Source organism: Panicum hallii, chromosome 5 (assembly GCF_002211085.1).
Source record: "Panicum hallii strain FIL2 chromosome 5, PHallii_v3.1, whole genome shotgun sequence".
NCBI lineage: Eukaryota > Viridiplantae > Streptophyta > Magnoliopsida > Poales > Poaceae > Panicum > Panicum hallii.
In genome coordinates this window covers 4,305,787-4,323,786 of record NC_038046.1, presented here as the reverse complement: position 1 = coordinate 4,323,786, position 18,000 = coordinate 4,305,787, and the positions used below count along the sequence as shown (strand labels likewise).

At 47.7% G+C, this 18,000-nt stretch overlaps 2 protein-coding genes across 3 annotated transcripts; one reads left to right on the top strand and one right to left on the bottom strand.

Moving 5' to 3' along the window:
* Positions 1-30: 30 nt before the first annotated feature.
* LOC112893734 (ribosomal lysine N-methyltransferase 3) lies at positions 31-2,769 on the bottom strand. 2 transcript variants are annotated; one of them, XM_025961200.1, is made up of 6 exons: positions 2,638-2,769; positions 2,171-2,543; positions 1,677-1,873; positions 1,317-1,456; positions 1,144-1,208; positions 31-1,022 (listed from the first exon to the last, which is right to left on the bottom strand). In XM_025961200.1, exons 1-6 carry the CDS (start codon positions 2,658-2,660, stop codon positions 348-350), a joined length of 1,473 nt encoding a protein of 490 aa, XP_025816985.1. In that variant the 5' UTR covers positions 2,661-2,769; the 3' UTR covers positions 31-347. The 2 variants fall into 2 exon arrangements, with proteins under 2 accessions (XP_025816985.1, XP_025816986.1); XM_025961201.1 differs by having other exon boundaries at positions 1,144-1,202.
* A 2,243-nt stretch (positions 2,770-5,012) lies between these two features.
* On the top strand, positions 5,013-6,407 carry LOC112891496. Its single transcript, XM_025958377.1, has 3 exons — positions 5,013-5,084; positions 5,215-5,404; positions 5,917-6,407. Exons 1-3 carry the CDS (start codon positions 5,013-5,015, stop codon positions 6,405-6,407), a joined length of 753 nt encoding a protein of 250 aa, XP_025814162.1.
* The last annotated feature ends 11,593 nt before the right edge of the window (positions 6,408-18,000 follow it).

The window sequence follows — 18,000 nt, the reverse complement described above, 5'->3', positions numbered from 1 at the left end:
AATGCATACACAAACCACAAGCATCTAATCTTCCAAAGAACACAATGCATACACAAGCCACAAGCATCTAATCTTCCAAAGAACACCGTGCATACCTTATGTTTACTCCACTGCAAGGAAAGAATAGTAGAAAGAGATAAAGGATTACATGCTACAACAGTAGAAGCCTGAAATGGCTCATTGGAATGTTTCCGCAATTCTAAGTTTCTAACAACCTCACAATCTAATCTGTCATATCTTAACTGAACAAAATTTTCATCTGCTTGGTAATCGCAAAATGCAAACATTACAAGCAGCTGGATATCCCAGATTCGAACTTCGCCAGGTGAGTACACTGTCTTCAAACACTAGGGATGCTTCCTCTTCTTGGTCTTTGACCTGCTAGAGGCATATTTTCGCAATCTATAAAGTATTCTTCTCTCACTAACCCGCAGCACCAGAGAATGATACAGCTTCCTTTCGCTGACAATGCAGCATGCTTGCAACTTTTCCTCGTCGTCTTTCAAAGTGTTTGAGCCATAGAGAGTCTCCCTCATGTCAGCAAGTGATAAAAGTGCAGAACAAGTGCTCTCACTATGCAGTAATCTCTTCACGTCAGGCAGTTCCTCAAGCCCATTAAGTTCAGAACTTTGGATCGAGTTTGTTACTTTGACAAACTTAGCCACCTTACGAATAGTATCATGCTCTTCATCGCCAACTAAATCATGAGCCACACTGATCAACTTGTCATAAACATCAGGTTTCAAAGTGATGATATAAAGGAGGATTAAAAGTTCAAGCTGGGGCTCTCCATCATATGAAATCTCAAAGTACTCAGCATCCTGGCTAATACAACCAGAATAACCCAGATTACGCCATAGCGATACCCTTGCTCTTGCATGCCGACCGGAGAATATGGATGTGCACCACTTAGTGACCATTGCTAAGTCAATGTTGACAATGTCATATTCATTGTCAAGTTCTGTGAAACCATATCTATGAAGCAAAGCAGCATTCCCCATTGTACCATATGTATTGTACACCTAAAATGGAAGATGACAGGAAACAGATATTACTAGTCAGTACAAAAATGTAGATTCAGAAGGATAGCTAGTAGTCCTTAGAATCTGTAAATCAATAGCAAAGGTGGAAACTGAGCATTACCTCCTCCCCTTCATTGGCATCTCTTACAACAATCATTTCCAAATCTTCATCGCCAACTCCTGAGCCTTTAAAACAAATGCAAAAGTATAAAATTAACGAGTGAAGCTGTCATCAATCAATAACAAATCTAGATAAGGTCTAATGACAAACATGCATATGTTCTTTAATATAACCTGAAGGACTGATCGTGGGATTTTCTATAGTCGACTGGTCATCAGCAGAAGCAGCACTTAGTTCATCATGATCTTCACCGTCTGAGTCATCTGATGCAGACGTGAAGTGTACATGTTCACCATCAGTCTTGTGATTGAAACTGGGGAGAGATGGACCGAAATTTTCATAAATAGCATAATCGTATAGGGTGAAGGACATTTACATGTTAACACTCGACTTCAGCCACCATACATTAACAGTATAAAGAAATGGTAGCCAACTTGCCGAAATACTTAGTACATACATGTTGAAACGATGTAGTGTTTCCAATATAACAAGGTAAATAAAATGATTAAATTACAGAATCACCACAAACTTACAGGTCAGCCAATGGAACCATTCCAAATCCATGATAGCTATCTATCTGGAAGGACCTTGAAGAAACAAGAGTCTTTGCAGAGAAATATTTGTCCAAGCTAAAATCATCTGGGCGAACATCCAGCTCTCCAGATGATATCAGGGGCTCAATGCATTCTTTCCAGTCCTCACAAAGGAATTCCCTGTCCTGCTTCACTATCTGCCTAGAAATTTACTGTTATTAGAGTCATTCCATGTTTAGTTAATAAAGGAAAATAAATATCAACACGAAAGTAAACGCATTGCGTCTGGAGGTACTTCAATTTTGGAGCAAACAACATTGGAAACAATTGACTAGCTTGTATATTACAAAACAATCAATGGAAAAGATATGTTCTCTTTCAATAGAAACTTAGCCAGCGAGTTAAAAATAAATCGGTTCACTCAAAAGTATGCTACTGCATTGCAGCATCGACTACATTCATACAGATATCAATAGTACAGTAATATGTTTCACCTTGTCTAGCTCGGTGCCCGCGAGCAGGCGCTCTGCCTCGTCAGCGGACCACACGAGCGGCACTGACTCGCGGTCCGGGAGCAGTTGGAGATAGATGTCCCACGGCGATTCGGCGCCGCGCGCGCGCTCGTACATCACGGCGACCGCGAGCGCGAGGCACCCGCCGAGCTCGGCAGCCTCGATTGCCCCCGCGGCGCCGGTGGTGCGCGGGGTGAGGCACGCCCCGCGCGGGATGGTGGCGACCAGGTCGCCCTCGCGGAGCGGCGCGACGGCGCACACGTGTACGCCGAGGGGATCGGTGGCGTCGAGGCGGAGCGCGTCGCTGCAGACGACGCCGTGCGCGCGCATCCACCGCTTGAAGGCACGGAGGCGGCTGCGGGCGGCGCGCGGATGGCAAACGGCGTTAGATGGGGTAGGGTGGATGAGTGCTAAGGGGAAGGTGAAGGAGACCGAGAAAGGGATCTCACCGTGCTGCTGCGGCGGCGTCCATGGTGGCGGCGGCGGCGCGGGGGCCCTTCCGTCCTGGGGTGTGGTTTGCCCCTTTTTGTCTCGGAGAAGCGTCAAGCGTGGAAGTGGCTCGGCCGGGGCCGGCGGCGCAAGTGCACACTGACGACGGAGTATGGCGTGGGCTGCTACTTGGCTGTATTCAGCCCATTATAATTTTGGGCCGCATCTTTGCATTGCCTCGCGCGAACATGGGCCGCGGAACGTGTGAGCCCGGAGCACTGCAGTAACTGACTGCTCCTGCCTTCCACTCTGGAGAGAACAGGCAACCATGACTGCAATTCAAGTTCGCAGTATCAATTGCTTGGGCAGGTTGATGTGCACATGCATAAATTCAGTCAGGGTTCCGCACAGGTCAACGGTCGTATTTCGTCGTCTTGCACTCCTTCGTTTTGATAAAATATATATAATTTTTGCTATATGTATAGACACAATATATATATATATATCCAGATGTATAATATCTAGATTTGCCAATTTAGAAAGGATACAGTGGCTTGTCATTTTGTTTTCTTTTTTTAAAAAAGAAAAACTGAACAGTACAGATACGGAGCTGCCAATGAAAATCCACGGTAAACAACTTAGCCTTGAGTATTAACCATCATCCACGAGATGAGCTATGGCATTGGATTAGACACCATCCACAATAAACACTTCTTCCCTGTTGGACTGAAAGTAACTGGCGCACTGAGCTGACCCATTTAGGCCGGGCCATAGCCATTTGCTGATGAGCGCTCCTACCGAGGAAGTGAGCAACACTATTGCCACTACTGTCAACATAGCCGCTGAGCTAGCTGCAAGGTTAGCCATGGTCGTACAGATCCTGTGGAGAAATAAGTAGCAGCGAGAATAAAGGGGGCGCGAATCGAATCGATCGCCAACCTAACCTTTTCCCGGCCCGCTTTTGCGCAGCGGGCTGCAGGGGAAATTGATACGCCCTGTACAGGTAGCTGCCGATGCATTTACCCCCCGCGGAGAAGACAAACGCTAGAGCGAAGCAGGAAGCGCCTCCTCGCTCGATCAGCTCTCGAGCGCGAGGACGCGGCGATTCAAGAAGGGTTAACAGCTGCCTGCCTGAATTAGTGGGCGCCTGAAAGACGGAGGACAAGGGGTTTTACTGCCTGAATTATGGGCTGCAGCTGCTGGATTCAGACAGCATTGCACCAGGATTAATCAGCATTGTGTGTCTGTGTTTTCACATTTAGTATCATCACCAAGTGCTGATGGAATTGAATCATGCATGGATGGGCTTCTTGGATTGTTCCTGATGAAATGTAAGGAGATCGAGCTGTAGCTGCTATCACTGCTGATTTGCTGATTCTCAGACAAGTAGCGCGTGGAAGTGAATCTCGCATTGAATCGAGACCCAATTCCTCCGTCCTACCGCTGCGTTTGCATGCTTGCATGCTGCGATCCACGATGCGGTCGCCGCGGGCGTACATCTGGACACCTAGCTAGCGAACCCTAGGCCACAGGTAACCGTCTAGCGTCTGGGCATCCACGCGTGATTACGGCCGATTACAGCTTTGCTGCCGTGCAGCTATCTTCTGACGCCAGCAAAGCTGAGTAGCAGTGGCGTCAGGCAGGGATCAGATCATCAGAACGCATGGTTGGCGTGTTACGAGCCTAAACGCTCGAGTCCATGAAATCCTCCTCGATGCTTTGGCCTAGGCATCGGACTGCTCGCTAGCTGTTCTCGTTGGCCACAGAAACTTATCGGTTTGGTTTCGCAGCTCCAAAAATTTACTAAGAAAAGATTTAAAAGGGATTGGTGAAATGCTAGTCATCCATGCTTGCATTGGCATGTGCAGCGACAGACACGTCTTCCACTCTTCGTTCTCAACTCCAGAAGCTTGCAGTTCAAACGGGGACGCAGGATTTCGCGCTGAATATTCCCAGTGATGAATCTATTCCCCCGTGCTTACACAAACACCAGCTAGCTAGGCAGCTACCCGCTGTTCTGCATCACTGCACTGCACCGACTGACCACACAACTCATCGATCACTGTCCAGTTCTACTCACAAGTCTGTCTCCATCACCGTGTCACGTCCCATAAAATTTTCTCCCTCCAGTCCTCAACCCCGGCCGGTCGACCGCCCTCCTCCCTGCCTTTAAATTTGCACAGAAATGAGGTCATCCAGCAGCTCCCAACTCGCATCACATTCATGTATGGATGTAGCAGGAGTAGTACAAGACTACAAGTACTCCACATCGGCCTCTAGATAAATGCAAGAGCCTATTCCCGTCTCTCCTCCATTGCTGAGCTCAAGAAGTCTTTTGCGCTGGCTTGCTTCCTGAAGCTAGATCATGAGCAGTTCAGACGAGTGGATGTTCGAGATGGATTGTGAGCCACCATCATCACCAGAAGCCATCTCCATGCATCACCAAACTCCAAGCCACATCCTGGAGGTCTGATTAGTTTATCTGTTCTTACAATCTCTTATGATCAATGCACCTTCCGTTTTTTGGGATAGTTCTTTTATCATTGCCGATTCAAATCTTTGCTGCATTTCTCTGTTTGCATGTTCATACGTACCAGGCTATGGTTGAGCCTAGCACACGGGAGGAGATGGAGATACGTGAGAGGACCATGAAGCACGTGAGGGAGATGGGGGAGGACAGAAAGAGGAGCAGCTTGAAGAGGAGGCTGATGATGAGGCTCAGGAAGGACGGCTACGATGCATCCCTCTGCAGGTCTTCTTGGGTCGCCACTACTGAGCACCCCGGAGGTAATGTGACCATCAGAGTGCATGAGGTTTTGCTATGGTGAAATTGGTGGTAGCTCCCACCACAGTGTAGTATATCCTCCTCTCTTCTTCTTTTTACCATTTACAGTATGTCCTTGTTTGCTGCTCTGCTAAGATTCTAAAACTGGGGTAGGCTAGCTGCTGCCTGCAGAAAATGCTGTCATGTAAAGCATGTTTCTTCTTTTGGTATGAAAATATTCCCCAAATTTTCCATTCTCTGCATGAAGTCCCATGCGATTCACCTGGCTGAATTATTGCTTTCTTTGCTTGCACTTCTTTTGTTTTCGCTTTTCGTTTTAGGAAAACTGTCCAGCTTCCAAACTCCTCTACTGCTGGCTGTCTACTACTACGTGGCACTGCTAATGATCAATGCCACCATTAAGCATTGGTCCTTTCTTGCCAGCATGCAGGAGTGCCGCAATCGATTACCGCTAGTTAATGGTCGTGATTATTCGCCAGGAAGTTCGTTGCGCAATGATCAATGCTTGCTGCAGGCGACTACGAGTACATCGACGTCGTGGTGGCGGGGGAGGACGGCGCGGGCGCGGCCACCTCCTCCTCCGGCTCCTCCAGGCTAGTCGTCGACATCGACTTCCGGTCCCAGTTCCAGCTCGCCCGGCCGGCGCCGTGGTACGCGCACCTCTGGGCCCGGCTGCCGGCGGTGTTCGTGGGCCCGCGCGCGAAGCTCCGGAAGGCGGTGTCCCTGCTGTGCGCGGCGGCGCAGCGGTCGCTGCGCGAGAGCGGCCTGCACGTCCCGCCGTGGCGGAGGTCCGGGTACATGCAGGCCAAGTGGCTCCCCCGCGACGTGACGTTGCCCGGCGGGGCCCCGGAGGTGGCGATGGCCCAGTGGTCGGTGGCGATGGGGAAGGAGCTCGGCGACGGGCCCCGGCGGTCAGCCACGGGCGGCCTCTCCATTGAGCTGGCCGGCTCCGCCGCTGAGGCGGACGGCCGCCAAGGCCAAGCTGCTGGATCCATGTGGGCGTAGAGCTTTTCTTCTTTTACCATGAGAGGTCAGATAGGAGTAGACTAGAGTGGAAAGTAGAGGAACTAGCAACTACTAGTGCTTGCGGCAACACCAGTTTTTGCGTTTTTTGCGTTGCGGCACACGAGCTTTTGGTTTCTGGGCTGCCGCAAGAGAGATTAACAATGCAATTTTCACGTTTAGTTTCCTGATAGCTTAATCTGATGGCAACTTGTAGTACATGGACTGAAAGATCGCCTGAAGTTTGTCGATTTCTGATGCGAGAAAGTCGCAGAGATATGAGGAGCCTCATGAGCGCTGTCTGGGTTTGCTCGCAGCTTGAATTGCCTACTCCTCCACAAGTCCACAGAAATGGACTCCTGAGCGGCGGCACAGTCGCCGTATCTGGAGATTCGTACGGGTCTGAAGAGGGTCAGGGCAGGCAATGACTCCCTGACGTGACCCGTTGAACAGTACGTGTGTGCAAGCTGCACTGCAGCTCTGACCTACACGGGAGGCTGCGTTGCAATGATAGCTTAGCGACGCTAACACGTTCTGTTATTACTAGACTGTAGTCGTCGGAGTCGACGGGCGGCCGCGATGCCGCCGTGTCGCCGGACACTACTGCCGCTGCCGGCCGGCCGGTCCGGCACGCGGGGCTCCATGGATCGCAGGCCTGTCAGGTTGCGGCTTCATGTCCTTCTTCCATTTTCGTAGTCTTAAGCGATATTACATAATAAATGAAACACTCGAACTCTAAGGAAACAAACTTAAACATTAAACAACGAAATAACGAAGGTAACTTGAGGCCTCCACAGGCCATCTTGACTTCACGCTTTATTTCTTGCATTACTTTCGGTGACGAGCCAACTTTCTGATCAAAGACCCGACGGTTTCTCTCCTTATATATTTCAGGCTGCATACATCGTCAATGCTTCCTTCAGCTTCCTTGTTTTCTTAGGTAGCCCCACTAGTTCCTATGTCCTCCTTTTCTTCAACCCGCTGTGTGCTGCAACAGCGAGTATTCCAGTGCTGATGGATGACGGGTTTCTGTCACGTCAACGCGTAGTACTCCAGTGCTGTGTAGTGTGTACCTTTGTGAGGTTGATGGAATAGGCTGGGGGTTTGGAGCATCAAGATAGAAGGATGATGACACATGTATTCAGTTCAGTACCATCAAGTAGAAAGATTAAAAGTTTAAAAGATCCGAGTCTCTAGCGATGATTAAAGTCAACATTCGGCATTAAGCAAGGATGCTCACATGTTGGAAGTCACACATGAAGATATCACGTTGATGAAGGTGTCAGTGGACAAGATCAGCATGATTGAAGATCAAGATGCATGTGGCATAGATCAAGATAAAATCAATAAGTAGTTAGTATGAGCATTGAAGCTTCAAAGTGGTGATGAAAATGGCAAGTAAAGATATTGAAGACGTGATGTGCAAAGTAGCTTTCTATGGCTAGGCAATGGAGGGAGCTATTGCCACGTGTAACCATGGGTGGTAAGCATAAATCATTTGATGGGATACAAGTAGTAGTTGGTGCTAGCTTTGGTTGGCATGAGGCTTGCTGGTGGAAGGTCTGATTGATTTTGTTGGTTTTGAATTGTTTTTTCACGTTACGATGTTCTTGGCGTTTTGGACTGAAAAAATGTCCCTTTTTTGTTTCTTTATTTTAGTGTTCTTTTCAAATGGTCCATAAACTGAGTAGAACGGAGAACGAAAGTGCTTTGATGACAGGCAAGGTAAATGCTCTTAACCAAAAGAAATAGGATGAGCTGATTCGAAACGCGGAGTGATAAATTGCCTAGTCGGTTGGCTAGGCTGTTATCCATGTGAAGGATCTTGAGCCTCGCGGTCCAAAGTCTACTACTAATAAGACTGTAGTGTCCACATCACACCTCGTGGCTCTGCCTCCCCGTGGTTCTAACTCCCCGCCGTCCCCTACCTCATAAAAAACCGCACGCTAGCGCTCTCGCCTCCCCCTCGTGCTCACCACCACCAATCTCACCTCCTCCCCGCGACGCTCTCGCCTCCGGCGGCTTAGGCCCAGCACGCGGCGCCCTCCCCCCCCCCCCCCTCCCTCCTTACAACTGTCATCGCGCTCCCCACGCCCTCGTTGCCGCCGCCGTGCTTGCCCCAGACGCCGCCCTGGACCCGGCCTCGCTGCCACCACCGTACCCGCTCGCCCATTGCTTGCGGTGCATCTCTTCCCCTGCTTGTCGACGAAGGCCTGGCGCGCAGCCAATGAAAGCCCGCACCTCTCTTCCCCAACCCTCATCCGACCCTCGCGACGGGTCTCTTTCCCCCATCCGCGGCCAGCCCTCGCTCCCCGGCGTCGTCCACAGCCTGCCGATGAGGGCCCACCACGCATCTCTCCATGGAGGTGGCGACAGGACCAACGAGCGCACCGAGCGCCGCTGCTGGGATCTTGGGCTCCTTGCCACCGACCACCACGCTCTCTTCACCTCCTCCGCCCGGAGCGTCTCCGGCTGCTGCGCCGCCACCGACGTCGGTGCCTATGCATGCTTTGGTGGTCGCGTTGACTGCGTCGTCGTCGCCACCACCACCGCAGCCGCCGCCTCATCCTCCGCCGACAACGCGGGGATGCAGAGCGGATCCCACCTGCTCCTTCATATAACTTGCATATGCGGCAGAGCCACGGGCGTGCTCCTTTGAGGAGCGGAGGCGACGCCCGCAGCCTAAGGTGGCAGCGGGGTGCCTGGTGGCGTATACGCACGCGACCCATGGCATGACGGGACGCGTTGCCCCGAGGAGCGGTAGTGGCTCCGTCTCCTGACAGCCCGCTGCCACTACCGGAGGAGGCCACAGGGCGACGGTCGCCTCGCTCCTTTTGGCTGGACAGAATTTGTAAGCTGACATGCACATCATCGCGAAGTCAGCCTGCAAATTCAACGGCGAGGCATGTGATTATGTTATTAACATTCCATTTGTGATTTGGTTCATACGATGTGCCACGAGGGTAGGGTTTTGGAACCAGTACCTAGAGATGTTTTTCGTCCTGCCCTCTCGGGGTTCAGCCAATCTGATTGCTTTGCTATAGAATTTCAATCTTGTTCTCTTGGTTGGTTCAAGGGAGGAAGAGGTGACCCAATAAGATTAGAAGGAGCAGCCGAGAAGCCAGGGAGGAGGACGATGACAGACACAAAACGAGAAGGGGAAGCACAGCAACACTGCAATTAGAACAAAGGTGAGTGAAATTTTTTAGTTCTTCAATTTTGTTAATGTAATTTGGTAATAGGAGACATTGTAGGTTAATAAATTCTGCTAACTCTATATGCACTATATTATGTTAAATAAATCTTTGCTAGGTTTTGATTTTTTATATTTTTTTGTTGACAGAGAGGGATTCAGAGGAGAGTTATTTCAAAGAGAATTGATGCAGTAAGTTCATTATAGTGATATATTCTATTTTATTGGACGTTACTAAGTAAATAGTTTACTTGGGATTGGTTTTGAGTCCACAGTGAATATTGATATGAAATAGAACCAAATTAAGAAAGAACACTGGTTTACCTTATAAATACAAGCGTAGATATTGGACATCACCGAATAAATAGTCTACTTGGGATTGTTTTTGAGTCAGGTAGTGGATATTAATCTGAAATAGAATCAAATTAATAAAGAGTGTTGGTTTACCAAACAAGTACAAGCATAGAACCAACTTTAGAGCAAGTATATCTCCTATATTACAAGGTAATATCAGTTGCTCATTTAGGAGCAGGCAAGCAGCTATGTTTCTATTTTATATGTTTCTATTTTCTTTCTCTTCTCTGAGGGTTATGTTCTAAGTTCAAACATTTATTCTAGTTAAACGTTTTATTGGATGGCTATTTTACTTATATACTCCCAACTCAAAAATTGAGGCCTCTCATGGTATAATTATTTCATTTTCTTCATTTCTCCTTTGGATTCAGTGGTGAAAATAGATAGACAAGATAAAGAGAGGACAATAGAAAGTATTACAAAGAAAATATATTTATCATGGGTAGTCTTTCTGAACTCAAAATCTATCCTTATTGCTTGATAATGGACTGATCGGGCTCCTACCATCTAAGTCATCTTCTGGAAGTTGCAAAATGTATGGTGGGTAGCCTGAGGTTGCCGTAACATATGAGAATCAATTTGTTGGAAAATCTCTACTGTACAATTCCATATAGAAATAGATAGAGAAATGACTATTAGTTTGGTACCAAAGTTACCGTCTAAAAGCAGCACTCTCGATAGATATTTGGCATCGGATACTTACAAAAAGCACTAAGATCTCTAAACTTATAAGCCCATACCATACGTATTCTTGGTTCCGGACCTGATTCATTGACATCGCTTGTAGCTAAAGGTTAGCCAATAGTACTCAAACACATGACCAGTTTAAAAAGCTTGATACATTTTCTTAGTTATACGACAGGAGAAGTAAAAAACTCATAGGACAACACGATATGCCAATGTAAATACCCATCTTAGAGTAGCTGAGTTTATGATTTGCAGATACAGTTAGGTGCTTTGCACCATCAATATCTGAAATATAAATAATAGAACCTACGGGCCAGAGGAAATAGGGAAGAAAATATTCTAACTGCTTTTAAACTCTCCAAAACCTAAAACACTATATATTGTACCTTGAACTTGAAGTCAATCAACTGCACACTATATCCATCCATAAATCTGCAAGCCTTCATATATGAATATGGGTTAAGTTTTCTTGATTTCCTTCTAGAACAAAGCAGGAGAGATGATCTGAAATCTATTGGTTATGTGCTAACGCAATTTTTAAGAGGATTACTACTAGAAAGTTGCTACGTATATAGTATGTGTTACGCCCGTGGCCACTGGAATGTTGAACTGCTCGTCTGACAGGTTATTGATGCTATACCGATATGAATGCTGAACTCACTAGCACAGCTACATGAAAGTTTGCTTAATGAATTGTTTATGTGCTTCTTTTTGAGGAGTACGAGCAATTCACCTTGGCAAGCACAACTGCAAATGTAAACAAGCTGAAGCTCTATGATACTTACGACGATGTCAACGCCAATTTGTATTACCTTCTCGAATACTTTCTTACTAATAAATGGACATATGTTTTCAAGTTTAGTCACACTAGATCATGTGCACGTGCTTTTACAAATCTTCAATGTTGTAATTTTTAAATTTTGGAAATATTGCGATATTTATTTCTGAAACTGTTAACTTTATGTAATTATATGTTTGACTATTAGAGCATACATTATCTTTTGGTTGTTTGGTTATAATACCATCGTAGCTTTAGCACGGGTACTATATTAGGATAGGTGTAGGATGATGAATGGGACGATTGATGCTATCGGGCTGATCCGAAGATCTATAACTCATTTACTAGTGGTTTGTGTAGCATAGTTAGGGAGAACGAGGCTTATAAAATGTTAGACGCCACATAGCTAAAGTTATACGAGATTATCTCGGACGCTACATTGGCCTCACGCATGGAAAAGCAGGCGCCGGAAGGCAGCGCAGTACAAGGGCGTCCGGCGCCGCCCGTGGGCACGTGAGCCTCCAAGATCCGCGACCACGTCAAGGCCGTCCGTGTCTGGCTCGGCACATTCTCCTCCGCCGAGGCCGCCGCGCTCGCCTACGCTGACGACGCACGCGACATCTGCGGGACCAGGGTCAAGCTCAACTTCCCATCGCCCCCGACGCCGTTCCCGCCGCCGGACACAAGCGCTGCCGCGACGCCGAGGTCGTCGACCTCATCGCCGACTAAGAGGTCGTGCAGCGCGCGCCCTGCCCCGGAGGCCGTCAAGGCCGAGTCCCAGAGCGGCGCGATGGGACGGCGAGCAGCGCGATTTGACGGATGGCCCGCTAGAGTAGCGTCGGGGGCAGCGCGCGGGAAGAAGAGGCGGCGGCGGCGGTGACCGCGGCGAGAGGATGGAGCGGGCCGGCGCGCGGGAGGAGGGGGGCGGGGACGGCGCCGGCGCGCCGGTCTAGCGGGGACGGCTGCTGCGTGGCAGTGCGGCAACCTTCTCGGACGCGGCCGCTCTCCGCGCAGCGGTGCAGCGGCTTTCTCGGCTCGGCGGGGATAACTGCGGCGCGGCGGCCTTCTCGGAGGCGGCCAGGACGGAGTGCGGAGCGCGGAGCCGTCAGGCTGATCAGAGGATTTGATTAAAGTCGAGCGGCGAGCCAATAGGGATCAGACTGCGTAGAAACGAACTTGACAGGTTGGGTGGGTGGGGGGGGCGGAGCCGAGCAGAATTCACAGTGAGTTGAAAGAGAAAGATGCAATGGAGCAAATAAAATAAATTATTACCTGTAATAAAACAAACTATTATCTCAAGGTTACAAGAAACGGCAACCATGCACACGTTGCAGTGGCTCGTTGCAACCTTCCATCATCACTGCACTCTTCAATGGTCAAGTGGCTATACTCTCTCTGACTAACGTCCGGGCAGCAGTAGCAAACACGGAGCTTAGGACTGAAGTATTTGCAACTGGTTTGCGCACAAAAAGTCAAGCTAAGCTTGCTCACATGTATGGTTTGGAGTTGGCAGCAGCGACAAAAAGTAGAACTTCGAGCATCGACCGGAGATCCCAAAATCACAGCGAACGAGAATACAGCCATCACTACATAGCGTGTGTTCGTTTCCTGGGGTCTAAAGTTTAGAGAGGTCACATCAAAGAGAATCTTATCATTTATAAGTATTAAATAAAGTCTAATTATAAAACTAATTGCAGAACACCAGTGCTAATTCGCGAGACGAATCTAATGAGGTATATTAGTCCATGATTAGCGGATGATTACTGTAGCATCACTATTGCAAATTATGGATTAATTAGGCTCATTAAATTTGTCTCGCGAATTAGCACCCAGCTGTGCAAAAAGTTTTATAAACAGATTTTATTTAATATTTTTAAATAGCAAGATTCTCTTTGATGTGATGGATCTAAAATTTAGAGGGCTGGAAACGAACAGCCCATAGTTGGCTTTCATCTTACTTGGATCTATATATTTTTGGTGTGCAATGAAGCTATGATTTTGGGCGATGAGAACTGAGGAGGAGATGGATCGAGGGGAGGGGTGGGGCGTTTGGACGAGAGCTAGTGAGCACGCAACGAGGAATAATATATAGTGGTACACACGGATTAGATAGGATCGGATGGTTTATTATCATCAGTGGCGGATCTAGAATCTTAGCTTAGGGTATGCTGGAACAATATTCCAATAGACGATATATAATTAGGTAAGATCCATGGGACGATTTGATAAAAAAATTATAAATTTTGCTAATCATTACAGTACGCGATCATAAAATAATTAAAAGCATAATAATTTACTTAAAATATCTTTTAATATCTTACAACACAGCATGGTGTGTTTCTTTTTCTTTTGATAATGGTGCGAGGCGGAAGGAGTCATCAGGTCGTCGTAAATATGAATTGAAGAGGCACACTTTGGAGTGCGGGAACAAGTGATGTGATCAAATTATGGAAGATTATATTGAAGATGACTGAGCAGAGTATTTGGATTATTTGAATTTGGATAAGGCGATCAATAGTTTCTCCAAAATTAGAGACCTGGCGGACATGATAACCCCTGAAACATGTGGTATTATGAGTACCTATACCATATTAGTTGATAGAACAGATGCAATCCAATCTGGGGTGGTTAGTCCATGAGCAGCACTGATGTCCGTCATAGGAAGGACACGGACCAAAAATGTCTTATCACATTCGTATTTTGCTAGTCATCAAGGTAGCCTGCAGGCTTTAGTAGAACTAATATCTGTCATAGTTAGTAGCATGAGGATGAAAGTGGGATTAGTATATTTAGTAGAACTGTGGAAAGGATTGAATCGCCCCCACGGGTCTCGGACGAGCAGCATCGGGGTCGGGGCGCAGGCGATTATCGGCAACGGAAAAAACATGGCCTGCCTCTGTTGTCTGCATTTACGGGGTACGCCGTGGCATACTGTGCAGCTCCGCCCCTGATTACCGTACGAAATATATACTGAATAATCAATCATTTCGGATTTTTCGTGATTACCCGTCGTATATGCTCTACAATTAAAACCTGCATCCTGACCTGTGCGTGATAGTTGAGGAAGGGGGGAGAGCGAGAGATTTGATTCAGGGCGGGGGCGGAGCTACTGGGCCACGTGTGTCCCAGCTCAGCCCACTATAGCTATTCGGTCCGTTTAGAAAAAAGAAAAAAAGCACTTGCGTCCGCCCAGCCCAGCTGTCCAGGACGGCAGGGACTCCTACCGTTGGTCCTGTTTGGTTTCACTTAACTGTGAGTATCGTTTATGTGAGAATTAAAAATTTTTGATAATCGCTGTCCGAAAAATCTAAGGTGTTTGACGATCCTGATTCACCAAACAGGGTCGTTAGCGTATCAGCTGCCGCCGAGCACGTCGGTTCCTATTCGATTGGATCGCCCAAGCCGCCGTGTGCTGTACTGCTCATCCGTGCGAGTTCGTCGTCCGCCCAAGCAGCGACCCTAATATACCTTGCGGAAGATAGTTAAGCTGTATATACCTTTGATCCAGTAGCGGCCCAGCGTGTACGCTAGCAGGCATAGAACGGGCCGAAAACAATAGGCAACGTCTCCGTACTTCTTTTTTCATCCGTGCGGGGTCTGGGTCTGGACAGAGTGGTGAGCCAGTACAGCACAGCAGGCTGCCTGCCGAGTGTAGTCTGCTGTTGGTTCTGTAGCACCTTTTTCCTTTGTTTCTTTTCTTGTTCTGGTCATACTTAGAGCTGGTGATCTCCAATTTTCCTTTTTGACCATGAGTAAATGTTGAGCTAGTATATATTATTTCAACATTTCAAAATACTCTATTCAACATTACTTTAAATCTAGTTCAACATTTCGAAGAAACTGATTCAACATTTTATTTGGTATTGTTGAAATAGTATATTTAAAATATTGAAACTAAAAAAATAAAAAAGCATGTATTAATGTCGGATCTCAATTTGTTAGAAAAATTCCAAGAAAGATTATAGTTGAATCAGAATTGAAAATGAATGACCATTAGAGAGATATATAAGTTTAAAATTTGGAGATCAAATCTTGCACAAACCAATAAGTTTCTGCCACCTGTCCGTCCCCTCTGCCCACATGCTCGCAGCAGGTGCCAGGTGGTGGTCCTCCGCGCGGTCACGGTTGTGGTCGCCCTGTCAGACCGCGTCGTCCTCACTCTACAGCACGCGCCCATCTGCTTCCTTGGCCTGCCTCCAGCGATATCCTCCAAATCCCATTCTCTACATCTTTCATTTACAGAATTCTCTACAACATTCTCTCCTCTATATCTCATTTCTCTCCAATAACGTTCTCTAAATCTCGTTCTCTATACATTAAACCCTACATTAGAAACGTATTTTGTTCCAAATTTTTATACGTACGTATTTATCGTACCTCAAACACTATGGACATATTTTATTTTTATTTAATTCAGTGTTTGAAACGTAAAGAAAAAATAGAGAAGAGCAGAGAGAATCTCTATATATAGAGGAAACTTGTAGCGTTCTCTATTTTAGAGGACCATTTAGAGAACGCTGCTGGAGCAATAGAGAACGGAATCTTCCTCTAAATATAGAGTACAGGACGCTTTACAGGCGTCCGCTGGAGATAGCCTTAGTCCCTCGACTTCGACGTGACAAGTTGATCCGAGGGTCTAACTCCATCCTTCAACTTTTAACTCTCAACTTTCATTTTTATTAAATTTATCCTTATATTAATATTATACTTATAATAATATAATAATAATTCATAAAAATATAAGATTTATACAAAATATTCTTTCTATCTTCGCTCCTTAATAATTTATTTTTTATAAAAAGAAATATTTAACCAATACAAGTCACCTAGTGTGGTGGCATCTATGCATTTACAAGCTGAACATCACAAGTGTTTAATTTGGAATATAGAAGTTTACTTACCCATGCATCGTATTTTATTGCAGACGCATAGAAAGTAAAATTAGACCTACTTGTTGCATAATTATATCATCATATAAAATATTTACCTATGCATCACATTGTATTGCAGAGCATAGAGAAAAATTACCTACTTGTTACTGTCGGTACATACGGACAAGGGTACCTCCTACTAGGGTGTCCAGACCCTTAGCGTCTCGCTGTCGCCTCACAGGAGGGCGCGATGGTATCACGCTCCGGCGTGTGCGCCAAAGCGCATCGTGGTGAACGCGCGCCACCATATGCTCGACCGCCTATCCTCCATCATCGTCAAGAAACTGCTCAACGACTAGAAGGTCGTAATAGCCCACTACGAGAAGATTTGACTCTCCGCGGGCCTAGCCCGTCGGGGAGTCATCTGACAGTCTGTCCGCCCTGATAGACACGAGGTTATCCGTGACCTCACTCTTGTCCTCTGGGAGAAGGGACGTACGGCCCGGACCCGACAACTGGGATTGTGGTCTCCGGACCTCTCCCCGAGCTCGTATAGGTCCGGCGCCCCCACGTGCCCATGAAGACAAAGTGCTCGGGGACGGACACCACAGGCCCGGACCCCCCAGGGGGTCTGGCGCCGCCACGTGTGGGAGCCAAACCCCTATGGGCCTGTCTCTCCAACTGGCCTTGGGGGCCCGGACCCCCCTATTTCCTCCGGGAAGGGGTCTGGCACCGCCACGTGCCACCAAGGTGGCGACTCCAGGGCCGTCCCTGCCACGTGCCCTTGACAGAAGGCCCTCCGCGGGACGCCAGCCCAACAACCGCATTAAATGCTGGTAGGTGGGCTGTGCGTGCCTAAGTCAAAGCATGGTCTGCCCAATTGACACCACGGTAAGCTCGCCTGTTACCAAAGCGGCACGTTACTCTGCTCTGCGCGTGGGCAGACGGCGTGTAGTCACATCACGGTGCCGCGTACGCGAGTAATGATAGCCTGCTGCAGGTGTGTTGAGGCGTGCATTGCAACAGTGCGCACGGAGGCGACGGCGTGGCAGGGTCAGCGCTGCTTCTTCGCCTGTCAGAGGGTCCTGACCCAACAGTGACAGCACGGCTTCTATTGTTGGGTAACACTGACAGCAGTCAATGTGCCGGCAAGGCGGCACACGACCATATCCTGGCCGTAGATACGCACATCAACTTCCCGATCGTGAGGACTACAGAGAGGAGCTGGAGATGAAGATCTCCAAATCTCTCGTAGAATAGTCTCCTGTTGGCCTGGCCCACCTGTCGGGGCCCCGCACAGTGTAAACACCTCCCTTGGACTATAAAAGGAAGAGTGCACCCGTTAGAGCACGACATCGGAAGATACATCCATCTTAAGTTCCATACATCCATCTTAAGTTCCGTACCAGGCTTACACAAGGACTAGACTCACGAGCGTCCTCCAAGCTTCCACGATCAATACAATACCAAGTGGACGTAGGGTTTTACGCTCCGGCGGCTCGAACCACTCTAAATCCTCGTGTCCTTCCCGTGTTCATTCGCCCATCGATCAAGCGCTCCTAGATCTCCCCCAAACTATTCCTTAACTAGGATTAGGCGGGTGCATTCCGCCACCCGGCTGGAGATTTCCTCCGACAGTTACATAACTGTACCATTATATAAAATATTTTGAAAAGTTGAGCGAACATGATACGAATATTGGAAAATGAGGAG